The following is a 22,807-nucleotide window of genomic DNA, read 5'->3' as shown; positions in this document are numbered from 1 at the left end:
CGCACATATACATTTTAGCTGTATTTTAACTTTTAATAATAGTTAAAATAGAGCTAAAATGTCTAATACAATTACAAAAATGGTGTCATCATAAAAATAAATTAAAAACTCAACCAATGTCAAAAATTATATCTGAATGTGTAACTAATGGATAAATGTGAAATATTTGTGCTTACCAGCGTAACGGTTTTATTAAAAGGTGTAGGAGAGTTTGAGTTTAAAACTTTAGTTGAAGGGTAAAAAAAGCGTTTGAAAGAAAAATAATAATAAAAAGCTTCAAACTAAACTAACTCTATTGAATAGTTTTAATTATTGAATGAATCTATTTGAGTAATTTTAATAATTAGTCGCATGGTTTAAGTGAATATGTTCACTTATCGAAGTGAATATGGTCTAAGTGATTATGTTTACTTAGACCATGCGACATTATTAAAATACGTTTTTTAAACTTACGGGAAGCTTTAACTATTCAAAAACACGCGGTACAAAGTCGATTAATGGTTGGCAAGAAATGCCAACAGTTAGCCAACTATAGCTAATACTGTCAGTTGCACCAACTAAAGCGTGTTTACTGGGTTATATGCCTTTGGAATGAAAAATGCGTCATTGACTATTTCTATATTTATATTCTGACTTTTGTTTACACCTCAAAATTCGAAGTATTAAAAACCGTTTTTAGTTTCGAGATGAAATATCTTTTGTTTAAGATTTGAGAGGGAGTTTTCATTAATGATTGATGTTTGTTTTTACAATGCTTTGTTCATTGGTTTTTTTTAGAAGTAATAATAATCCCGTTCAACGTCCTCTAGAAACTATTAGTAACAATAAAGTACTATAACAATAAAATCCATTCAACTTTCCTAACCAGTGTTGTTAGAATGTTTTTTTTATTTCCATTATCACCACAAATGTTCAAGACACGAGTATTATTAATTTATACAGTCACCTAGAACAAGTTCGTCAAAGCAGATCGAAATCCATTTTCAACTAACATTAGCTCAATAAGTAAGTGTGTACGTTTTCACATAGAATAAAGTCAATCTATCAGGGAGATTTATATGCTTGTACCCTAAACACGAGTTTAAACTGTGAAAAACAAGTCTAAACATTGGTGAAATAAAAGCAAATTGGTTTTGGTCGAAGTCGAGAACGAACGTTATATTTTTTTAGAGATATCTTTACATTGTAAAAAAATCATATCTCAACTGTTTTCAAACAAACATGAAATTGTTGTACAAACGTTGTTTACTTTTGCAGGAAAATTTACCTAGGATTTTTTCAGGTAGTTTCCAGCGGTAAAGTTTTCCCAATGAAATAGTATTTTACTTGAATGGAATTTACCTATTCACGAAAATTACCCGGTAATTTACCCAGCTAAATTACCCGAGTAGTGCAAATCTTTATTGAAATGGGTAAAAGTGTTCAGTTTTTAGAAACTTGCTTTTTGCTACATTTTCAAGCAGCGATTAAAATTTAAAAATATCTTCCTTAAACAACATTAGAAACATTGCTTTACGCAATAATTTTGGAATTTCCTCCGCTTTAAGAAAAATTCTTGTCTGTCCTCAACAACATAGTTTGTTTGCTTACGTTTTAACTTAGTTTTAAGTTTACCTCATTGATGCAAATTGACGTTATGTCATAAGTTAATACATTTAGCCATTCAATACATTTAATGGACACTACAAATAAAAAAAGCACGTTTTTTTGATTTTTGATTAGAAAAACACAAAGAATAATGTAAATACGCAAAGCAAATATTTGGAATATTTTTTAAATATATATTCCCCCAGCAAAACCAATATACATTAATTCAGACGATATAATGACCGAGAGAGGCTGTATATTTACAGGCTTCAGTTAAAGTTTTAACGAGAGATTTTCACGAGAGATAAGTTTGAGGTTTCAAAGTATTGCTGTGTTGTTGTAGTTGAATCATTCAAACTTTATACAAGTCACATTGGTAAGTAACGTATTCATAAGTAAAAACACCTAATGCGTAAATGAAGTTTTACTTTATTTGCATGTTTTTTTTTTTTTTTTTCGAAAAAGAACTTTTAGCTAAAATCGCACACCAAGTATAAAACAAAGTTAAAAAAGTATAAGTGTAATTTACCGTAAAAATGAAGCTTTTATGGTTAACAACACTTATACTTTAGCTAGAAATCGCTTTTTCCTCGTTCTTTTATCTATCTCTAGAAGTGGATGCCAAGTTACTAGATAACGCCTGGCATTTTAACATCCATTTCCATGGAAGGAGATGTTAAAGTAGCTGCCTCTGGAGATTAGTCATGTGGCATAACTTTAACTGTTTGCAAAGTTTGCATGCTAATACTTACCTAATACTTTTTTTTCTATAGCTAAAAAAGGTCTTCAGTGGTTATCTAAAACAAACTTCAGGGAAATTTCTGCTTTCGCCATGGCCTTAGAAAATAACTTCATGTATGATTCTTTGGTTTTAAAGCAATATGAAAAACCCTTTAAACAGTCCTATAAGCCAGTTACTGAGCAAGAAACTTCTAACCGTACTAAGTTGTCACAAAACAGTTTTTCTGCGTCCTCACGTATTCGACCTTGCTCGAAATCAAAAGAAACAAATTATTCTGTATGTTCTGCCGATGACTTGACTTATCGCGTAAAAAACGGTTTTTTGTTTGTTTTTAACTTTGTAAATTTTATCGGTAGTTGTTTACCGCGTCCTACAGCTCATAAAGATGCGGAAGAATTTATTGAATTCTTTAATGGTTGTAACTTTTCTCATGAATCATATACAGATTTCACTAGAGATGAAGTAATTACCGAATGCTGCAGAATTGTTTCAAATGAAAAGATACAAGGTAATATTAACATAATATCTCTTTTTTTTGCTTGATTTTGAAAATGTTGCTCAAGTTTATATATATATATATATATATATATATACAGATTACGACTGCATCGCGGTGCTGATATCAAGTCATGGTAATGAAACAGGTGTAATCTGTTCTGATAAAGAAGTAATATCAATAAATGAAATCATTGAAATATTCAGCGGCAAACGAAGTAGAATCAAAGTTCAAATACCAAAACTTTTTTTTATACAAGCATGTCGTGGTACTGAGAAGGATGAAGGAAAAGTTCCTACACGAAATTTTCCCGTACCTCTTTCACATGATACAGGTACCAAAGTATTGCTACCCTATACAAATGTACTTGTAGCGCACTCAACCACAGAGAATAAAAAAGCATTCTCATATACAAATCATCCCGATAAAAGAAACCATCAAACATACACAGTTGGTTCTTGGTTTATTGCTTGCCTTCTTTCAATATTTAAAGAATACTCTGAAAGTGAAGATTTATTGGCTATGCTCACAAAGGTAAATAAGGCAATGTGTCTATATGGGAATGACGAGAAGGTGAAACAAATATCTTCGCAAGAAAATCGACTCACTTACAAGATTTATCTCACCAAAAGACATTATCAATAGGTTCAGGAGAAGGACATTTAGTAATAGTATTGCCCAAATAGACATTATTTTTGTAAAATTTTAACTGTAAGAAAATTTATTTATGAAGTAAATTTAAAATTTTAAGATGACTTCATTATAATCGCAAAAGCTATTCTTTGTTTTAGAAGGGAATTGCCAATCCAAAACTAACTTGTATCTCTTTATTATTCGTCTTTATTAGTATTTTTAAAATTATAATTTTACAAAAAGTCTTAAAGGCTGTTAAAATCTCAATAGTTCAATTCATATTTGATCCACTGATCACAATTTCTGATCATCTCATCATCTAAGACACATCTCTGATCCGCTGAATTTAAGATTTTATTGGTATTTATAATCGACATTTTTTATTCAGTGAAAAAAAATGCATGACACGTTCGGAAAAAAATACATCTTATAATCAGGAACTTTTTATTACATAATTATTAACCTATCTGTAATGAAACATTATTTTCATCTTTAATTATTATTCTTATAACCTTTTTTTTATATATATTCATTTTTAAGAGCAATATTTCAATAGATGACCCTCACAACAATTTCATTAAAAATATAGAAAGATGCAACTTATCTGCCGTGTTGCAAGCAAGTCAAACAAGAAGTTTTAGATATATATGTTTTGTAATTTTTCTTTAATTTCATTTTCTTTTGTGTTTGCGTTAACAAAGCTTTTAAAATCATTTACAAGGTCTGCTTTGTATAAAGATAAGTGCTTATAGATGAAAAGATATTTTTCTTTCGAGTTTTTTTTGTTTTTGTTATTATGATTGAAAGAGGTTCGTCAGATTTCTAAAACATTGAAAGTGGTGCAATAAATAACAAAAGTTACTGTATCAAGAAGATGTATTTGAGACAATCCTAAACTCATGCTTCTATCTCTTTCATTTTTTTTATAAAAACTCATGCTTCTATCTCTTTCATTTTTTATATAAAAACTCGTGCTTCTATCTCTTTCATTTTTTTTTTATAAAAACTCATGCTTCTATCTCTTTCATTTTTTTTTATATATCTTTTTGATAACTGCTTTTTAATCCTCATACTGTGTATCTACAATTTTTTGCACTTCATACCCTTTGAATTTTCATTCGAAGTTTGTAACTACTATAGAAGAAGTGCTGTATTTTTCTAATTCATCTTGATAAAACTCCATTTTTTATATGAGAAAAAATTTTCATAAAGTTTAAACATTTTCTTATATTCTATTACGAATCTGATTTATACAACTTTTAGTCAAGACCCCTCTTTCGATCCGTCTGATCCGTTCAACTGAAGTCCTATTTGTTTTTTTTATCAATTAGATTTTTAGAAATTGATTAGATAAGAAGCCAGGTATTCAGGGAAGCCAGGTAGCTTAACTTTAGGTACAGGTAAGTAGCAGTACTGATGTGATTCTGAATTACCTTATGGTCTCCTTATTTGTAAGTTTCTTTCATAGTTTGATAACTAGGGTCCTCCAACATAGAGGATTTTAGGTTTAGCAAATGGTAATTTGTCAAAACTTATGACTTAGTTTGCATGATATTAATTCATTCTTAACTGTTTGCTTTTTTAAGGTTAACATTATTTCATCTTGCAAGTTTTTCTTCTCTTTAAGTGTTGAAGATGTTAATCATATCACTCCGACATGTGAGAAAGTGATTCATACTAGTTATCTTCAACACTTTTTACATAGTAAAAAAACTCAGAAGCTAAAGTAACTTTACGTTGTACGTTGTAAAATGTAAACATATTTTTTAAACTTGAAAAACTAATTAATTTGAGAAGATTTTTTGAGTTTCTTATGATATTTCTAAAGTTGTATAAAAAACATTTGAAGTTTTACTAAAGACAAATTTTATTTGATTTGGTTTAAATAAACTTTTCTACCAAAATTTTCTGCAAAAGGAAGTCACTCCACAATTTTAGTAAAAATTACCGTAAATTTGATCAAAACTCGGCTAAGAATTTTTGTACTTGGTATTTTTACGTCAGTGGGTTGGTAATGGAAATGAATTTTCTAATTGTGATAAAACTGTATGGAGTTTTGTGAAACGAAGGTTTTAAATGTTATTAATGTTAGATTTTTTGCTGCATATTTTGCTAAAAGATTTTTTTACGATGCAAATTGGACTAGAGGTTGGCCTAAACCCGAGTATGATCCAGTAGTTTTGGCGAAACCGATAATTAGACTAAAAGGTTTCCGCCAGAAATAGTTTTTTGTAATACTACGCAGACAATTTTTTAAAAATAAAGTTAGTAACAATTGTATGGTAATAACTATTGAGATGTTACTTCTAGTATTAATATTTAACAGATAGTTTTCAATGTCAAATCTTAAATACAAATACAAAGTATCTACATTTTAAACTAATAATCATGTCCTGTAGGCGGGGAGTCGACTATAGCCACTAGACTCATTTGGTCTTTCCACACTCCAACTTTGTTATCATCTTCATTCCCCTTATGAAAATTACCCAGTACCGTCTTCTTTCTCCGTTACCGCATCCATCTCCGTAAAACAGTAAGTATTAAGGTAAAATATAATCTGATTTGTGAGAATTAAGTCAAATAATTTTCTTCTTAAAAAGACTTTTTGCGGGCTAGTAAATGCCAAAACTGCTCTCCTATTTCACTCAACTTACAAAGTCTTGCTGTAATGTTGTTTAGCGCTTTTCTAACGCTACGAATACAAAGATTGTAATCTTTTTTAATGGTTTAAATTTTAGCATTTCGAAAAATGGGGGTAGTAGAAAAAGGGGACTCATAGAAAATTGGGAATATCAGATCAACGAAAGAAAAAGAATGATAAAAAAAATATAGATCTTTAAAATATCATTTTGTAACAAGTAAAAATGTAAAATAATACCATGTAAAAAATGCCATGTAAAACAATATGTAAAATACTTACACAATGTTGGAGAATGTGAGAGACTTTTATTTGTTATATATTTTAATTATATTTTTTAATTCATTTAGGTTACCCCAGTTCTTTTCTAACTGGAATTCCGTTTTCCTTTTTGGTGGCATTTGAAAATTTTTTTATGACCTTTGCCAAATCTTCACAAACCTGACTGGTATCAATATTTGATTCATCGACATCATATGTTAAGTTTTTTATCTGATTTAACATATCGCAAATATGTGAAAGAATTGAAGTTGTTATAAGGGTTTTTTTCATCGAGTCAAGTTCCGGAGACAAACACTCTCCGTATAACATTGGTTCATCACCAAATTTACATGGAGTTGGAATTCCATGACCAAGTTTCAGGAAATCTTATAAATACTACGAAAAAATGCTTGCATAAATATGCAGATTCACGCCAACTTTTGCAAGAACATTTTGGCATCAGTTTGACATTTCCAAAATCTACAGTATAACTTTCATTTTAAAAAACTGTTTCCCGTAAATATGTTGAAGCCTGTTCGGCTTCCCGATAATAAACTGGCGGTTTTATAATATTGCCGCAATGCATTGTATGCTCGCCATGCTTTCTTTAATTTTGTTTCTCTGATACTTGACTATGTTAAGAATACTATGTTAAGACTTTATACTAAACTTCTTGTATTATAAATATATACTTTGTGCTTGTAACTACTCAAGTTGTTTATCTAATGCAAACCATTGAGTAAGCTAAAATACTCAAATTTGGAGCTCACGGAGAGATAGAGATCGTCAAAGTTAAGTACTTGTTAGCATGGTACGTCTTGGGGTTTTCTGGGGCGCGTATTTTTCTTGCATTAAAAAAAAATTACATAGTGTGTGTGTGTAGTTTGTGTTTGTGGTTGTATCAGAATTAGCCATAATTTTTTTTGAGTGAACATCACTTGTTGTTGCTGGCATTCTTGGGGTTCGTAATAATGGCAGGTGTTTCTGGAAAAAAACGTATTCGCACCATTGCCATCATGTCGCTACTACACTTTCTCCGCACCCCCCCCCCTCCTCCTAATTTTATGATTGATTCTGATAGAGAATTTTATGCTGATTAAGAATCGTATAAAAACATTGGTCTCAAAATCAATTGAAAGTGCTCTAATCTGAAGTTGAAAGTACAAAAATATACCACAAATCGCTAATATTCGGCACCTTGAAAGTGATTATTTTTTTGTTTAAAAGTTATCTTTTAAAAGTATTAATAACCTATTTTTTACTTTGATAATAAAGATTTTGAATAATAAAACGTTGAGGGAATCCATCTGTCGTAACTATTATCACGCTAGTTTGTTTTAGCTGGACTCTTACTCTGTTGAATAAAATACCTTTGAAATTTTTATGGAATAAGTTGAAAAGTTCTTTTATTGATTGTGGACTGCGAATAACTTTAAAACAATTAACACGCTTCAAACTAGCAAGATATTATCACGCTACTTTAAAGCGTGAGCTGTTGACATTATTTTCATACTACTAGATAACCTCCCGTGAAAAATTATTTTTATTATATCTTTTATGTATAAAAGAATGTTTCAATGTAAAAGCTGAATGAGAATTTTTCATGCAGATAGTTTATTCTTGCAAAGAACATTAAGGAATTCCATTTGTATTATTCGATAAAAGTTCTTTTTTTCATATACTTTTTTTTCTTTAATATTAATAAAAATTATGTTTAAAACAAAGTCAAATACTTTGTTATAAATTAAAATTCACAAGAAGGAATGACATGTTTCACAAGAATAGCATGTTTTACAGTTCGTTTGTCGGTCTGATGACCCTCGAAAAAACTATCGCATCAATAATAAACCAAAAATCATTTTTCATGGTAGAAACCAAGCTAGCAATGTTTTGCAATTGAAAACAAAATCCACTGTGAAGTTAGTGAATTCAAGTCGGCGAATATTAGCGATTTGTGGAATATTTTTGTACTTTCAACTTCAGATTAGAGCACTTTCCATTGATTTTGAGACCTATGTTTTTATACGATTCTTAATCAGCATAAAATTCTCTTTTAGAATCAATCATAAGATTGGGGGTGGGGGGGGGGAGGGAAGTGTTGTAGCGCTTACCATCATAGCTATAAAAAACATACTTGAAAAGGCTAATAATTACATGACTAATTTCAGTCAAGGTAGTGACTCAGTAGAGGAACTATCTAGTCTCAAGGAAGCTTTAATTGAAAAATATAATAAGGTTAAAACCATTGATGATGAATGAATAAATTTAATTGAAGTTGATGAGGATTGACAAAATCAAGAGAATTTAGCCAATTAATTCTCTTTATTTTTTTAAGAAAAAAATCTAAATAATTGAAAAATTTAATGATAATTATTGTAAGAATAATAATCAGTCACAATTTGGGAGAGTACAAGGTTCTACATCAACTTTTGGAAAGAATAATATTAGACTTCCACCTTTAAAATTATGTACCTTTGATGGAAAGCCTGAGGAATGGCAGACGTTTTATGAAAATTTTGACTGTGTCATTCATAATAATGAAGATCTTTCCCCAATACAGAAACTTAACTATTTACGCAATTTACTTGAAGGAAAAGCATTAAAAAAAATTTCGGGTTTAGCTTTAACGAATGATAATTATAACACCTCATAAGAACTGCTTAAAGAAAGGTTTAATAATAAACAACTTTTAATATCATCACACATGAAGTCACTCCTTGCTTTAGAGAGAGTGCAAAGCATAAACAATATTTCTTCGTTACGTCCAATGCATGACAATCTTAAAGTTCAAATTAGAAGTTTAGAAAATTTCGGTATAGACTCCACTATGTATGGACCTTTGTTAATTCCTGTCATAATGCAAAACATTCCAGAAGAGTTAAATTTAATTATTACTAGGCAGTTTGATTCTTATGATAATTGGGATATAAAGAGTGTTTTAAAAGCTTTATAATGTGAACTACAAGCTAGGGAGAAAGCTTAGTCAGACAGAGAAGGTAAAGTTAAGCAAATAAGTATTAAAACCTTTGGTAATCAAACCCAAACACAAACTTTAGATATGATTCAGTTTTCAATAGTAGCCATAAACAATTCTTTAATACCTGTAACATGTTTTGTTTAGCCCATATGTGCTCGTCTTAGTGGTCAATTTATAGAAGACGCTGTCGATTCTTTTGAGCATCTTAAAGGTCTCACTTTAAGTGATAGTAACGCTGATTGTAGTTCCTTAGAAGTGGATGTATTTATTGGTGCTGATTATTACTGGTCATTTTTTAATGGTAAAGTAATTCGTGGTAATAGAGGTCCAGTTGCTTTACAATTAGCAGTTGGTTATGTATTTAGTGGTTGTGTCAATACCACATCTGAAAAGAATTGTAATGTTTTTTCCACACATACTTTAAAAGTCGAAGCTGAATTTATTTATGAAATTTTTGCATACTGGACCAAGTTTAGCAACATTTTTAATTAATATATTATTAGGTTTTCGTGCAAATAAATATGCCTTTATAGCAGATATAGAGAAAGCCTTTTTGCAAATTGCTGTTGATAAAAATGACAGAAATTATTTACGTTTAATATGGTTTGATGATATTAATTATGTTAGTAATAAAAACTTGTTTATATCTAAATTAGCTACTTATCGTTTATGTCGAGTTCCCTTTGGTGTTACTTCATCACCATTTCTTCTTAACGCCACATTGATTTATCATGCAGAGAAGTATTACCTCTCTGATGTCAACTTTGTCTCAAAATATTTACAATCTTTACATATAGATGATTTAAACTCAAGCTGTAGAACAATCGAAGAAGGTTGCTTATTTTTTAATAAATGTAAGGACATGTTAAAAGAAGGTGGTTTCTACCTAAGAAAATTTGAGTCTAACTCTTCCGAATTTGAAAAACAAGTTAACGGTCACATTTTTGAAAGAAAATTAAATACAAAGGTTTTAGGTCTTAGATGGAATAAGGAAGAAGATTCCATAACTTATTCATTTGAGGAGTTGTTGAATTTAGCCGTAATAATTCCAACTAAAAGAGAAGTAATGAGTTTCATTGCCAGAATTTATTTCAAAGAATTTGTATTGCTAAATTAGGTTGGAATGAAAAGTTATTTGGAGATTTATTGTAAGATTAGAATCTTATTTTAAATGATTTTAAGTCTGTTTCCCAAATAGCAATGCCGCGATGGTATATGAACCCTGGGTTTGGTTCTATAAATGATGATGTAAAGTTCGAATTACATGGGTTTTCTGATGCAAGTGTTAAGTCTTTTAGGTGTTGTGTTTATCTTAGATTTTTTAATGTTGGTTTTAGTCGCGCCTTTTTGATAGCCTCGATATCTAGGGTTGCCCCATTAGGCAAAAACACAATGCCTCGATTGGAACTTCCTGGGGCTTTACTTTTAGCAAAATTGTTAGAATCTATTTACTATCAATTGGTACCAATTTATAACATTTCAAATGTAGTATATTGGATTGACTCAAACATTTGCTTGCATTGGATTTTTAAAACGAACAATACCTATGAACAATTCATACAAAACTGACTAACTAAAATAAGAGAATTAACTTTAGTTTGTAATTGGAACTACATTGAATGCAATAGAAATCCTGCAGATATAATTTCTCGAGGATCATCACTTAAGAAGTTATATAGGAATGAGCTCTGGGTTTCTTGACCCAATTTTTTAAATGATGTTAATATCAAATGGCCATATTATGAACATGTCAATCATTCAGATGAATCACTGGAAGTTTTATGTAATGTTACACATTCTGTAGGTAATCTTAATCTTGACTTTATTAATATTACTAAATTTAGTGATTACAGGTGCTTACTTAGAGTAACGTCATGGATTCTGTGATTTCTCAATAATCTAAAAGGTAAAACAAAGAACAGTATGAAGATCGGTCCGATTACAGCTGAAGAAATAGATAGCTCAAAGCGATTGTGGATTAAGTTTTCACAATTAAGTCTAACTGATGAAAATAATTTCAAACAGTTACGAAAAGATCTTCGTTTATTCACTGAAGATGGAATAATTCGACCTTATTGTTACCCACCTGCTCCTCCTCTACCTGAAAGTTGTTTAAACTCTGATTTCGCTTTCAAGTCTGTTGCTTTAGATTATGCAGGTCCACTTTATGTTAAGTATGTTTACGATGGTAGTACATCAAATAAGGCATATATGTTGCAGTGGTCGTTCGATTTTGTTAGGCTAAGTAGCTGACTGCTCATCAAATGGATGCATTATGGGTATTCGTAAATTTATTGGGAGACGGGGAGTTCCTGATGTAATTTATTCTGACAATGGTTCTCAGTTTGTGTCATCTGAAACTCAATCCTTTGCTGCTAACCATTCTATAAAATGGAAATTTAATGCGCCTTCTGCACCTTGGTGGGGAGGGATGTTTGAGCGATTGGTTTGAATGACAAAAAGATGTTTAAAAAAGGCGTTAAAATCCTCGAAATCTTCATATGAAGAAGTACGAACATTCCTTTCTGAAATCGAAATGGTATTAAACAACCGACCATTAACTTATTTGTATAACGACCAGGGCGATAAAGCACTCACTCCCAATCACTTAGTTTTTGGTCATAAGCTCCGTTTTGAATCAAGTTTAAGTTCAAGTGATAAGATAGAACAAGATGTGTATATAAGAAACAGTATGTTAACTAATACGTTGAATCATTTCAGAAGCAGATTCAAATGTGAATACTTGACAGAGTTGCGTGAATATCATAAATCAAATCGAAATAATGGTAGTAATGGTGTTAGTGTTAATGACATTGTATTAATTGAAAACGATAATTGCAAAAGACACATGTGGAAGTTAGCACGAGTTGAAGAATTAATATATTCTAACGATGGGGTCGTTCGAATTACTAAAGTTAATTACATACAAGAAAGCGTGAAATCGTGTTTCGTTAGTCGACCTAATAATAAGCAATATCCTAAAATGTTCTAACAAAGCGAAGATAAAAACTTCGCTTTGTTAGAACATTTTAGGATATCACCTTCGTTAATGCATAGTTATAAAAAAGATATAGTTTGGAAGCGAATAAAAGCGCATTGTTTTAACTCTTTCATACTGCTTTTTCTCGTTTCCGGACTTCCGAACCTGCACAAAAAGATTGTTGTTGTTTGCGATTGCCTGTTATTTTTTTAAGATGTCTTTCTGTTTTTATGGAAATTGATTTTTTTGATATGCCTGGTGAAAATTGTGCAATATTTGTTTGTTCAACTTCAAGAAGACACAAAGGTATCAGCATTTTCAAAGTTTCTACTCCAACTAATGATGCAAATAAGAAATGGAGTAATGAGCTTATTAACGTTATTACTAGAGACAGACTCATCGATGATTCTTTGAAAAAATGAATTGTTTCCTTCAACCTTTATATTTGTGAGCTTCACTTTACTGAAGATCAATTTTGGGCTTACTCATCTCGAAAAATTTTAAAGGATGGAGAATTACCAACTCTAAATCTCCCCAAGAAAAGTAAATCAACCAAAGCGAAGTTCAATATCCATTACAAAACGTGAGGAGTTTTTAGTGACGCAAGAGTTAATTTCTCGAACTACAACGTCACGTTACAAGTCTTTTGATATTTTACAAAACGTATTTTAATGCTCTCTCTTGGTGATTGTTGGAAAATTTCTTTGGATGATAAATTTCCAGTAATTACTTGTAATTCTCCAGAACATATTTTACCAAAGTATGAAATTTATGTCGACGAGTTGCTAGACTTTTGTATAAGAATTTTTGGTTGGATGTTACCAATAGATCATCTTTTGTACCTTCAATATAAAGGATCTTTTTTAAATGTTTCTTTATCAAAGTTTATAAGTCATATTGAAACTCTTGTTCTTTGTCTTGGTGTTGAAGTAAAAAGTTTAGAATTAATCAACCAAAACTTTAAATTTGAAAAACATGTTATAACTAAAAAATTTCGCTACTTACTTTTTAAGCAACTTCCTCTTAAACCTAGATTAAATCAGGATGAGTTTTATCGTTCACTTAACTGTAATATTTTAATAAAATCCCAGAATTGTTGTTATTCATACCATTCTTTGCAACTTAAAACTAATTATGAAGTAGATAATAAAAAGAAAGCACTTTAAACCAACCTGCAAAGCTGAATGCTCCACTTAAATTTACCTCTACCGAACGAATTAAATTAAGTTTGCAACAACATCGTTTAAAATGCAAACAGTTGGAAAATCAGATTGAACATATAAAAACAGTTTTGAATATGGAAAGTGAAAAAGTTAATTTAGAACTTGATCAAGACCTTAAAACCTTGTACTCTGGTTTTAGTCAAAAAAATATTCCAGACTTCATGAAAATATTTTGGAATGAGCAGCAAAATTATATTAAAACTTCTTGTCCCTGAAGTGTTAAATATCATCCAACGATAATAAAATTTTGTCTCAATTTAACACCTAAATCTTCGTCAGCATTTTCTGATTTGCGCTTTGATAGTAAGACTGGTTCAGGATTTTTAGTTCTTCCAAGTTTACGCACGTTGAGAGACTACAAAAATTATATACATCCTTCAAGAGGTTTTAATCCTCAAGTCATTAATGATCTTGCAAATAAAACGTCTAACTTCTCTAGTTCTGAACGATTTGTTACAATTCTATTTGATGAAATGAAAGTTCATGAAAATTTGGTTTGGGATAAATACTCTGGTGAGTTAATTAGATTTGTAGATTTAGGAGATATTCAAACTAGCTATGCAACACTTAAAAATGCGAGAGAGCTAGCCTCTTTTGTTTTAGTTTTTCATGTTAAAAGTATAATAAACTCACTTTCCTATAGTCTAGCAAACTCACTTTCCTATAGTCTAGCAAACTCACTTTCCTATAGTCTAGCAAACTCACTTTCCTATAGTCTAGCAAACTCACTTTCCTATAGTCTAGCAAACTCACTTTCCTATAGTCTAGCAAACTCACTTTCCTATAGTCTAGCAAACTCACTTTCCTATAGTCTAGCAAACTCACTTTCCTATAGTCTAGCAAACTCACTTTCCTATAGTCTAGCAACATTTGCTACAACTGGAGTAATATCAACACAACTTATGTCAATATTTTGGAAAGCAGTGCGTTATCTGGAGAGTATAAATTTGAAAGTCATAGCTGCAACTGCAGATGGTGCATCTCCAAATAGGAAGTTTTTTAAAATGCATAAGAAATTAGATGGTGGCTCAGAGCAAAAACATGTATCGCACTAAAAACTTATTTAGTGATGATAATAGGTTCATCTTTTTCTTTGCAAAAATGTTCCTCATCTAATCAAAAACTTCTCGAAACTGCCTATGTAATTCTGGCTCTGGATGTAAATCACGCTACATGTGGAATAGTGGATTTTTTCTTCTTTGGAATCATATTTCAACATTTTACAATTCTGATTTAGAAAGAAGTTTAAAACTTGTTCCTAAACTAACAAGCAATCATGTAAACTGAACACTATATTCTGTGATAAGGGTAAGTCTTGGCTCCCAAGTATTGAGTGAAACGGTAGGAAATGTTTTAAAGAAGTTTGGACCACCAGAAGTTGCTGGAACTGCAGAAATTTGTTTAATGATGGATAGGTTTTTTGATTGTTTGAATGTAAAGAACAATGTTGAGCATTTAACAACAAGAAGAGCATTTATTCAAAGAAGTTGTTAATTTTTTACTTGAAAATGGTGTTCCATTTGTATTTTCTGAAAGATTCTGCCAAGATGACTTTGAAAACTATTTTGTAAGACAATGTGCAATTTGTCGCAGAAAAGATAATCCATCTATCAAAGATTTTGGCTACAATGACAATACAATCAAGTCACAATTTTCGAAAAGAAAAAAAATAGTTCAATGTTAATTCAAATTAAAAACCAACATTAAGTTCTGCTTTTTCACATTTATTAATTGAAAAAAAAAAGGTTATTTCATTACAACAAAGTTTTAAAAGCAATATTTGTCATTTACAATGTTAAGAGTATCTATAAATGAATCAGCATAAAGGCATCGTTTTTCTTCAAAAAATATTTCTAAACAAAATACAATTGGCGCATTTTAATAAAATAAATAGGCGGGCATCCATCAAGTATAACTAAGTTAAACTTTAAGTGTGTTTTTTTAGGAAAAGGAAGTATAATGAAAAAATGCTGATCCCTGCCCTAACCCAAACTTTTCAATGTGTTATCAACTTACTTCCAGGTTCTTCCTAAACCAGTCTATGCATGTACCCTCATCTATCTCTAAATCAGTGTGATGCATATATATATATATATATATATATATATATATATATATATATATATATATATATATATATATATATATATATATATATATATATATATATATATATATGTACGCAATTGATCATAACCCTGAATTTACTATGAAATTTACAACAAAAAGTTTATTGAAGTACCATCTTAATAAATTAAGTAACTATTCTATAGACTTCAAGATATGGTCTTCAGACTTCAATATTCTATAGACTTCAAGAAATTGAACCCCCATAGAAATGAAACAGTTTTATAGAAAATTTATAGAACTTTTTGTCCTGGATACTAGAAACTTTGTCTATAGAATTGATCGAATATTAGATCATAGAAATACTCTACAAAAGAACATGTGTCTTGAGAAAATAGAGTTTATTGAATTTTATATTGTGGGTTTTTATACAAAAAATTGTTGTAACAAAATGTTACAATAATGTTTTAAATAAATGATATTTTAATATATATACATAAATATTTTAATATATATACATAATCTCATCTTTTTAAATAAATAATAGTGCAGCTGTATAAACCCAAAATTTAGGAATTTTTCCTTTTGATTTTTAGTAGTTCATTTTTTACTAAAAGTTAAGGGAAGCATTCCCCATGGCCACTACATATAAATTATGTGTGTGTATTATATATATATCCTTTATATAGAATCCAAATATATATAGAATCAAAGCTTGGACAGTGAAGAAGTATAATTCTAGTGGAAGTGGTATCCACAAATGCAAGGAGGCTCAAAATAGAAGCAGGTGAAAAAAAATCCTCAAAGGAGGAAATCTTCAAAAGACTTTGGATACGAGTTCTTGCAGCCCTTGCCAACTCTCCCCTCTCACTGTTGCTGAAGTTCATCGACTAAAACGTACTTAGAACAATATCACACTTCTCATTCTGGGCTGTTCCAGGTATATAAGGAGTTTAGTAATGAAAATAATATCAAACCAGTAGGAAGAAAACTATTCATGAAAATTTTTCAGGAACTGAATCTTGCTTTGTATGCACCTGAAAAGGACAAATGCGATGTCTGTTGCTCGTTTGAGGTTAATCAAATTGACAAAAAAACTTATGACAGGCACATTGTAAAAAAGAACCGAGCTTGAGAAGAAAAAATAACGACAAAGACAATCTAAATAAAGAATTGACATCATGTGTTTACTATGGACGTTCAAGTGGTTAAAGTCAGCCCTTGTCTTTACGCCAGTGCCCTATACTACAAAACCAAGTTGAACTGCCACAGTTTCACTGTTAACAATCTTTCCACTCATGATGGCACTTGTTACTGGTTTAAAGAATCGGAAGATGATTTGTCTGCTGACACGTTTGCGAGTTGCGCCGTTCACGCAACAAGAGAAGTAAGAAAAAAGGATTTTATACTCAGATGGATGATTTTATACTCAGATGGATGATTTTATACTCAGATGGATGTACGTATCAGAACCGCAATAGCATTATGTCAAATGCCCTGATTCATTTAAGTATACAGCTAAATATTGACATCTACCAGACTATCATGGAAAAGGAGCACACCCAAATGAAGTGCGATTCAGTGCATAGCACAATTGAACAGAGCTTAAAAAAGAAAGAAATTTATCTTCCGACTGATTACATTAAGTGCACTAGGGATGCCCGAAAAAAATCTTCACCATGCAATGTTCTTGAAGTGGATCACACTTTTGTAAAGAAGTATTCTGTAATATCGACAATGGTATACTCATCAACACGTCCTGGACTTTCTGCCGGCGATCCAACGGTGACAGACCTTCGATGTCTATGGCACAAGCCCGATGGAAAAATGTTCTACAAACTGTGCTTTGATAAAGATTGGAAACTAATACTAAGAAGACTAAAGAAAAGACTAAAAACAAAGCAAAAGTTATATCAGCAACTTCAAGAGCTCAAAGTCGTTCTATCGAGTGACTGTCACGCTTTCTATGATAACTTACCTCACTGAGTCTCTATAAACGTATTTCAATTGTATAGGAGCTTTCTTTTTAACATGATATTGTAATGTGAATTGTTTGTGATAGCGTTTTTTCAAAAGCCAAAATACTTTTAGTTCTTATTTTAGCATAATAGTGTTATAAAAGGTAAGCTAGGAAGTTCCGTTAAGAACTGGCATTTTCCATTCACAAAGCGTACTGACATGCCAATAAAACAAATTTGCTTTTAATGGTAAAAACTTTTTTATAATTTTGCTTTAAAGAATATAAAAATGAGGAACTGAACGATTGATTAACAAATTGATTTATCTTGTTTTTTTTCGAAGAATAAATTTAAACGCTTATCAACACATTTATTTCTTGCTGAGTCTTTTACTACTTGCAAATATTACAGTTTTGACAGAAAATAGGCCTACTTTTCCTTGAGGTTCGTAGGAAATAGTTTATTTTGTTATTGGTACCAGCAACTAATCAAGAAAAGTAATTTACATAGAAATTTGATTCAAGGCAGAAACACCTATGTGATATAAAGATAAGGCAGTATCGCCTAAGTGACACAATTTAATAAAAAATTCTTTTTCTTAAATTTATTTTACATAATAGTGTTATAATACATATTTCACAAATAAGTAAGCAGCTTCCCAGTAAACATCGAACAGTTGGTAAGTAGTTGGCCCGATCCTAATAACCAACTATTAGCTACAGTTGGGCCAACAGTCGGCTATTTAGTTGGTACCGTGAAAAAAACGTAACGCTTTTACCAACACTTAGCCAACTGTTTTTAAACAATTGTTTGCCATTAACGGCCCAACAGTAATAAAACAGTTGGCTAACAGTTGGTACCATTACCGGCCCAACTATATGATTTTTTTTCGCGATTTTTTAAATTCACTTTTGCGCTTAAATTGAAAGTGCAAAAGTTATAAATCATGTTTTGAATATTGCTTAATAACAAAGTATAGCTTTGCTTTTTAATATTTAATTTTCTAATAGTGACTGTTTGTATATCAGATTTTACCAAACAGTACTATTGTCCACACAAAATATTGTATTATTTATAGATAACTTAGTTGAATACAAAAAAAAAAAAAAAATTTTTTTTCATTACACTTTTATTTCCAGACCATTAAAGAAAAATATTTACAAATAAAGAACTAAAAATATTCTATTATTGTAGTTAATATTATTAAAGGTTTGAAATTAATATTGGCAGCTTTAATTAAAAACAATATTTTAAAACGCTAGTATTTAAAAACGTGGCGATTTATTAGATAATTATCAATAATAATTAAGAAAAATTAGAATTATATATAAAATCAAGATAAATAAGCTTTTATAAATTTGCAAAATAAAATAATAACTAAATATTCTTTTCATTGATTAACTGCAACTGATTTTTTATAAAGTTGCTTTTCATCTGTCTATTTATTCGCCCATCTCCTTGATCAATTGCGCCCTGAAACCATCTTGAAACGATCGGGTAAATATCTTTATCCTTGGAATTAAGATACTGAATTCTTACTGTTGCTAAAAGAATAAAATGAAAATAAATTTAAAAACTCAATTTATTTTTTGTTTAAATATAAATTATTTTTAAGTTATTTTTAAGCTCTTATACATATACTTTGCAAATTAAGAATTACATTAACTGGTTAGCAGTTTTAAAAATATGTGCATATGATAACCGAGAGCAATTAGCTTATCGGTTCAAGACAAACTTCTATATGCTCTTTAAGAATCATACAGTTGAATACTAATAAATCATGGTTTACATTGGCAATTAATGTCTCTAGTTAACAATAAAATATGGCATTAATAAGTTCAAGTCACCAAGGGAGAACATAATATCTTACAAATTCACAACTAATGACAACACTGGTAATTGTCATAAGTACTAACATATTGTATTCTTTCTTAGTGTTGTAAACATATTTTTGTAAATACAAAAATATGGTTGACTTTAATAGACTAAAAATTTACATAACTAGTAATACTTACATAGTAAGCACTTTAACACAAAATGATAACATCGCAACTTAATCTTGCCCACTCCAGTAGCTATCATCTTACTTGAAGATCCGTTTAGATGACATAAAACGCTAAAATTTTTGGAAAACATGGCTCCCAACACACATCGTATGTATTTTGGACGCTCAACTTTACTGCCAATAGAACACAGATATTCGACCTAAAAACAAATAATGCTACATATTACAACTTTTTTCATTTAAATTATTTTTTCAAAGGTAAATGAAAATGTAATGCGGTGTAATATAACTAAGGTATTAATAAATTACCTTTGATAAATTACAATTATAAGACTTATAAAAAAACTTATCTTTGATCTTATAAAATAATAGTTACTAGTTTAAACGCAACCTGTAGACTGCTAGAAACATTATAATATAAAAAATAATTTCAAAATACATAGAGAGCCATCTCAGATTTCACCTGTAGCATAAGGTTAAGCCTCTCCAAATCTTCCTTACTTTCCATTGGAAGGCCAGAGGGAACAACAATGTCTTCATTATCCAAAAAACTTTGAACTTCTAAAAAATTATTTTTTTGCTCCAGTTCTGTTAATCTTAACTCCAAAGCTGCCAACTTCTCTATAAACATACATAAATAATCAAATAATATTTCATTGCATTTGAATCTTATTGGAAAACTGGTTTCAAAAACACAATCTAATTATTAAATTGAAGACATACACGGATGAAGGTGTTATGGAACTCAAATATTTGGAGTTAAAGTTTTAAACATTCATGTTATTTATCCCTCTAGGTGAATTGATTGCTGTAAAAATGGTATTCTAGCACATTTTTGTGCTGTGTTATTAAGGTCACGGAAAAGAGCGTTAATTAAAACATTTATCTGCATAAAAAAATAGAAATGTGTAATTTTGTAACATGAAATATGTATTTTTTTAAAGCCTTCATCCATTTATGACTTTAATTAAAACACAAATTTTTTTTTTTACCAAAAAAGAAAATTAGTTTTCTTTTGTCAATATATGTCAGCATCATAATCAATGTATGTATGTGTAACACATATACAATGTATAACAAGTAGTAAAACAAAAAAAAACAACAAACAAATAGTTTATCCAAAACCTTACTTTCCTGATCGCCAAAATTTTGAATAGTTTTCTTATAGTTTTTAGAAGTTGATGTTCCTTTTAATAAAATGCTATAATTATATGCAGTATATGAATATATATATATATATACATACATACATATATATATATATATATATATATATATATATATATATATATATATATATATATATATATATGTATATATTTATGTAAATATATATATATATACACACACACACACACACACACACACATATATATATACACACACACACACACATACACACACATATAATATAATATAAATGTCATATATGCTTAATATGAAATGTATATGTCATACTGTATATGCAATTGCATATACCATTTATTTATATACTGCATATATTATGTCAATATTGTATATATGGCATATATTATATGCAATATATACAAAATACATACATATAAATTATTATATACAACATTTATATTAGAATATAACAACTTTTATGCATGCATGTTATGTAAAGGATGTCTGCCAATATTTTAAGGTGGATTTCTCTGACTTTTCCCTGATATTTTTCTGATCTTCTACCTGTTTTCCTTGATTTAATTTAAAGTTACCCAAATTCAACTTCACAAAAATTGACCTAGATTCATTTAGAAAAATGCTCTTCAACTGCAAAAATGTAAACAATAATACAACAACCAGGATCTATTCAACATATACCCTGTTGCAAGCCGCGCAAGAAACTTTAGAACACAGAATGTTGACCTAAGGATATAGCGGAAGATTTGCCAAGCCATAGGTCTTAGCCCCAAACCGCTAGGCCTACCTTAAAGGTCTAAAAAAGCCTAATTAGGGCTCTCTCCTGAACTATGGCTAGCCCTACTTTAGCGGGGTTTATTAAGAACAGCCTAGCCTAGCTTAGCTAAAATGGGGTTTTAAATCTACTATCTCAGAGCAATGGACCTTTCTCAGAGGTTTACCTATGAGGGCTGGACATACCTTAGATGGTCTAAAAAGCCAGACCGAGGGCTATGTGCAGAGCTAGGGCTTCGTCAGAGGCTAACCCTTTATGCTAGAGCTCAATCTAAAGCGCTTATTACACATCTACTGCAGGCAATTCTAGGTTGCATTTCATTATTTTACTGTTCTGTTTTTTCTATTGCTTTATACTGTAGTAATCATAAACCAAGTTCAATTGAAGAGTGCCTAAATGACTTTGTAACTGAAATGATAGAGCTTTAATTAAGAGATTATGTAGATAGGGAGAGCCAATATGCATACAAGACTAGGTTAGGAGCAGTTATTTATGATGCTTCTGTGCGAGCTTTTCTAAAGAGCATCAAATATCACAATGGATATGATTGTTTTAAGCGCTACTTACAGTATGGTGAGTAGTTTGCTAGCTCCTATGAAAACAAATAGGAGTTTTTTAAATAGAAGTGATGAAGAGCATCATATTGGTATTCCTCCATTACATTTCACTGACAGACGCACCTGAAAAAAGTTATTACAATAAAATATAAGGGTTTATAGTTGGACACAATGCACTTTTTAATTAGCGAGTAAATAGATTTGTACATGTCTCTAATATGTTGTTGAACTCAAGAGATTAGCATAATTTTATACTACAATGCATTACATGCATCTTTTGTCTAAACTGTTTATATACTTTCTGCATATTTTACTTTTTGGAGCATGATTAGAACTTTACAACTAAATAACTTTTTATATGAAATATAAGCTATTTTAAATGTTTGATTTTATTTGATATATGCAGTGTTTACAAGTGTAAAATATTCTATCTTTTTGAAGATAAGTTAACAACGTTTTTATGCAGCATACTTTATGAATTTTTTATGAATGATGCTTGTTTTAAACTGAACTTACATGATGGATCTGTGTTTAGGTTCGATTTAAACTAAGTACTACGAGAAATCCATTAATAATTAGATACCATGTAGATTTTTATTTCATTTGCTTTAGGTTTTCAGTCACAAATAGACAAGAACAACGTAAAACTGGTACAAAAACAAAGTAAAACTGGTTTAATTAAATTTAAATAACATTTATCAATTTTCTAAACAAAATTGTATGGTACAAAATTAAAATCTTTATTGGAGAGGAGACACCAAG

The 22,807-nt window shown here is 30.1% G+C and overlaps 3 protein-coding genes and 1 pseudogene across 3 annotated transcripts; 3 read left to right on the top strand and 1 right to left on the bottom strand.

Moving 5' to 3' along the window:
* Window positions 1-1,807: 1,807 nt before the first annotated feature.
* LOC149885719 (caspase-3-like) lies at window positions 1,808-3,575 on the top strand. The gene is made up of 3 exons (XM_090093438.1): window positions 1,808-1,963; window positions 2,361-2,837; window positions 2,926-3,575. Exons 2-3 carry the CDS (start codon window positions 2,420-2,422, stop codon window positions 3,468-3,470), a joined length of 963 nt encoding a protein of 320 aa, XP_089949564.1. The 5' UTR covers window positions 1,808-1,963; window positions 2,361-2,419; the 3' UTR covers window positions 3,471-3,575.
* Window positions 3,576-11,870: 8,295 nt separating this feature from the next.
* On the top strand, window positions 11,871-12,326 carry LOC149885718 (uncharacterized). The gene has a single exon (XM_090094246.1). It carries the CDS (start codon window positions 11,871-11,873, stop codon window positions 12,324-12,326), a length of 456 nt encoding a protein of 151 aa, XP_089950372.1.
* Window positions 12,327-12,565: 239 nt separating this feature from the next.
* LOC149885717 (uncharacterized) lies at window positions 12,566-15,221 on the top strand (annotated as a pseudogene).
* Window positions 15,222-18,834: 3,613 nt separating this feature from the next.
* On the bottom strand, window positions 18,835-20,787 carry LOC149885716 (uncharacterized). Its single transcript, XM_090093711.1, has 4 exons — window positions 20,698-20,787; window positions 20,007-20,188; window positions 19,578-19,767; window positions 18,835-19,106 (listed from the first exon to the last, which is right to left on the bottom strand). Exons 2-4 carry the CDS (start codon window positions 20,073-20,075, stop codon window positions 18,940-18,942), a joined length of 426 nt encoding a protein of 141 aa, XP_089949837.1. The 5' UTR covers window positions 20,076-20,188; window positions 20,698-20,787; the 3' UTR covers window positions 18,835-18,939.
* Between the last annotated feature and the right edge of the window lie 2,020 nt (window positions 20,788-22,807).

The sequence above is a fragment of the Hydra viridissima genome, unplaced genomic scaffold, assembly GCF_058129835.1.
Source record: "Hydra viridissima isolate aposymbiotic clone 2 unplaced genomic scaffold, HvirCarnegie_v1 scaffold_7, whole genome shotgun sequence".
Classification (NCBI taxonomy): Eukaryota; Metazoa; Cnidaria; class Hydrozoa; order Anthoathecata; family Hydridae; genus Hydra; species Hydra viridissima.
Note: the sequence above shows the minus strand (reverse complement) of the source record. Positions and strands in the feature narration are given on the sequence as shown.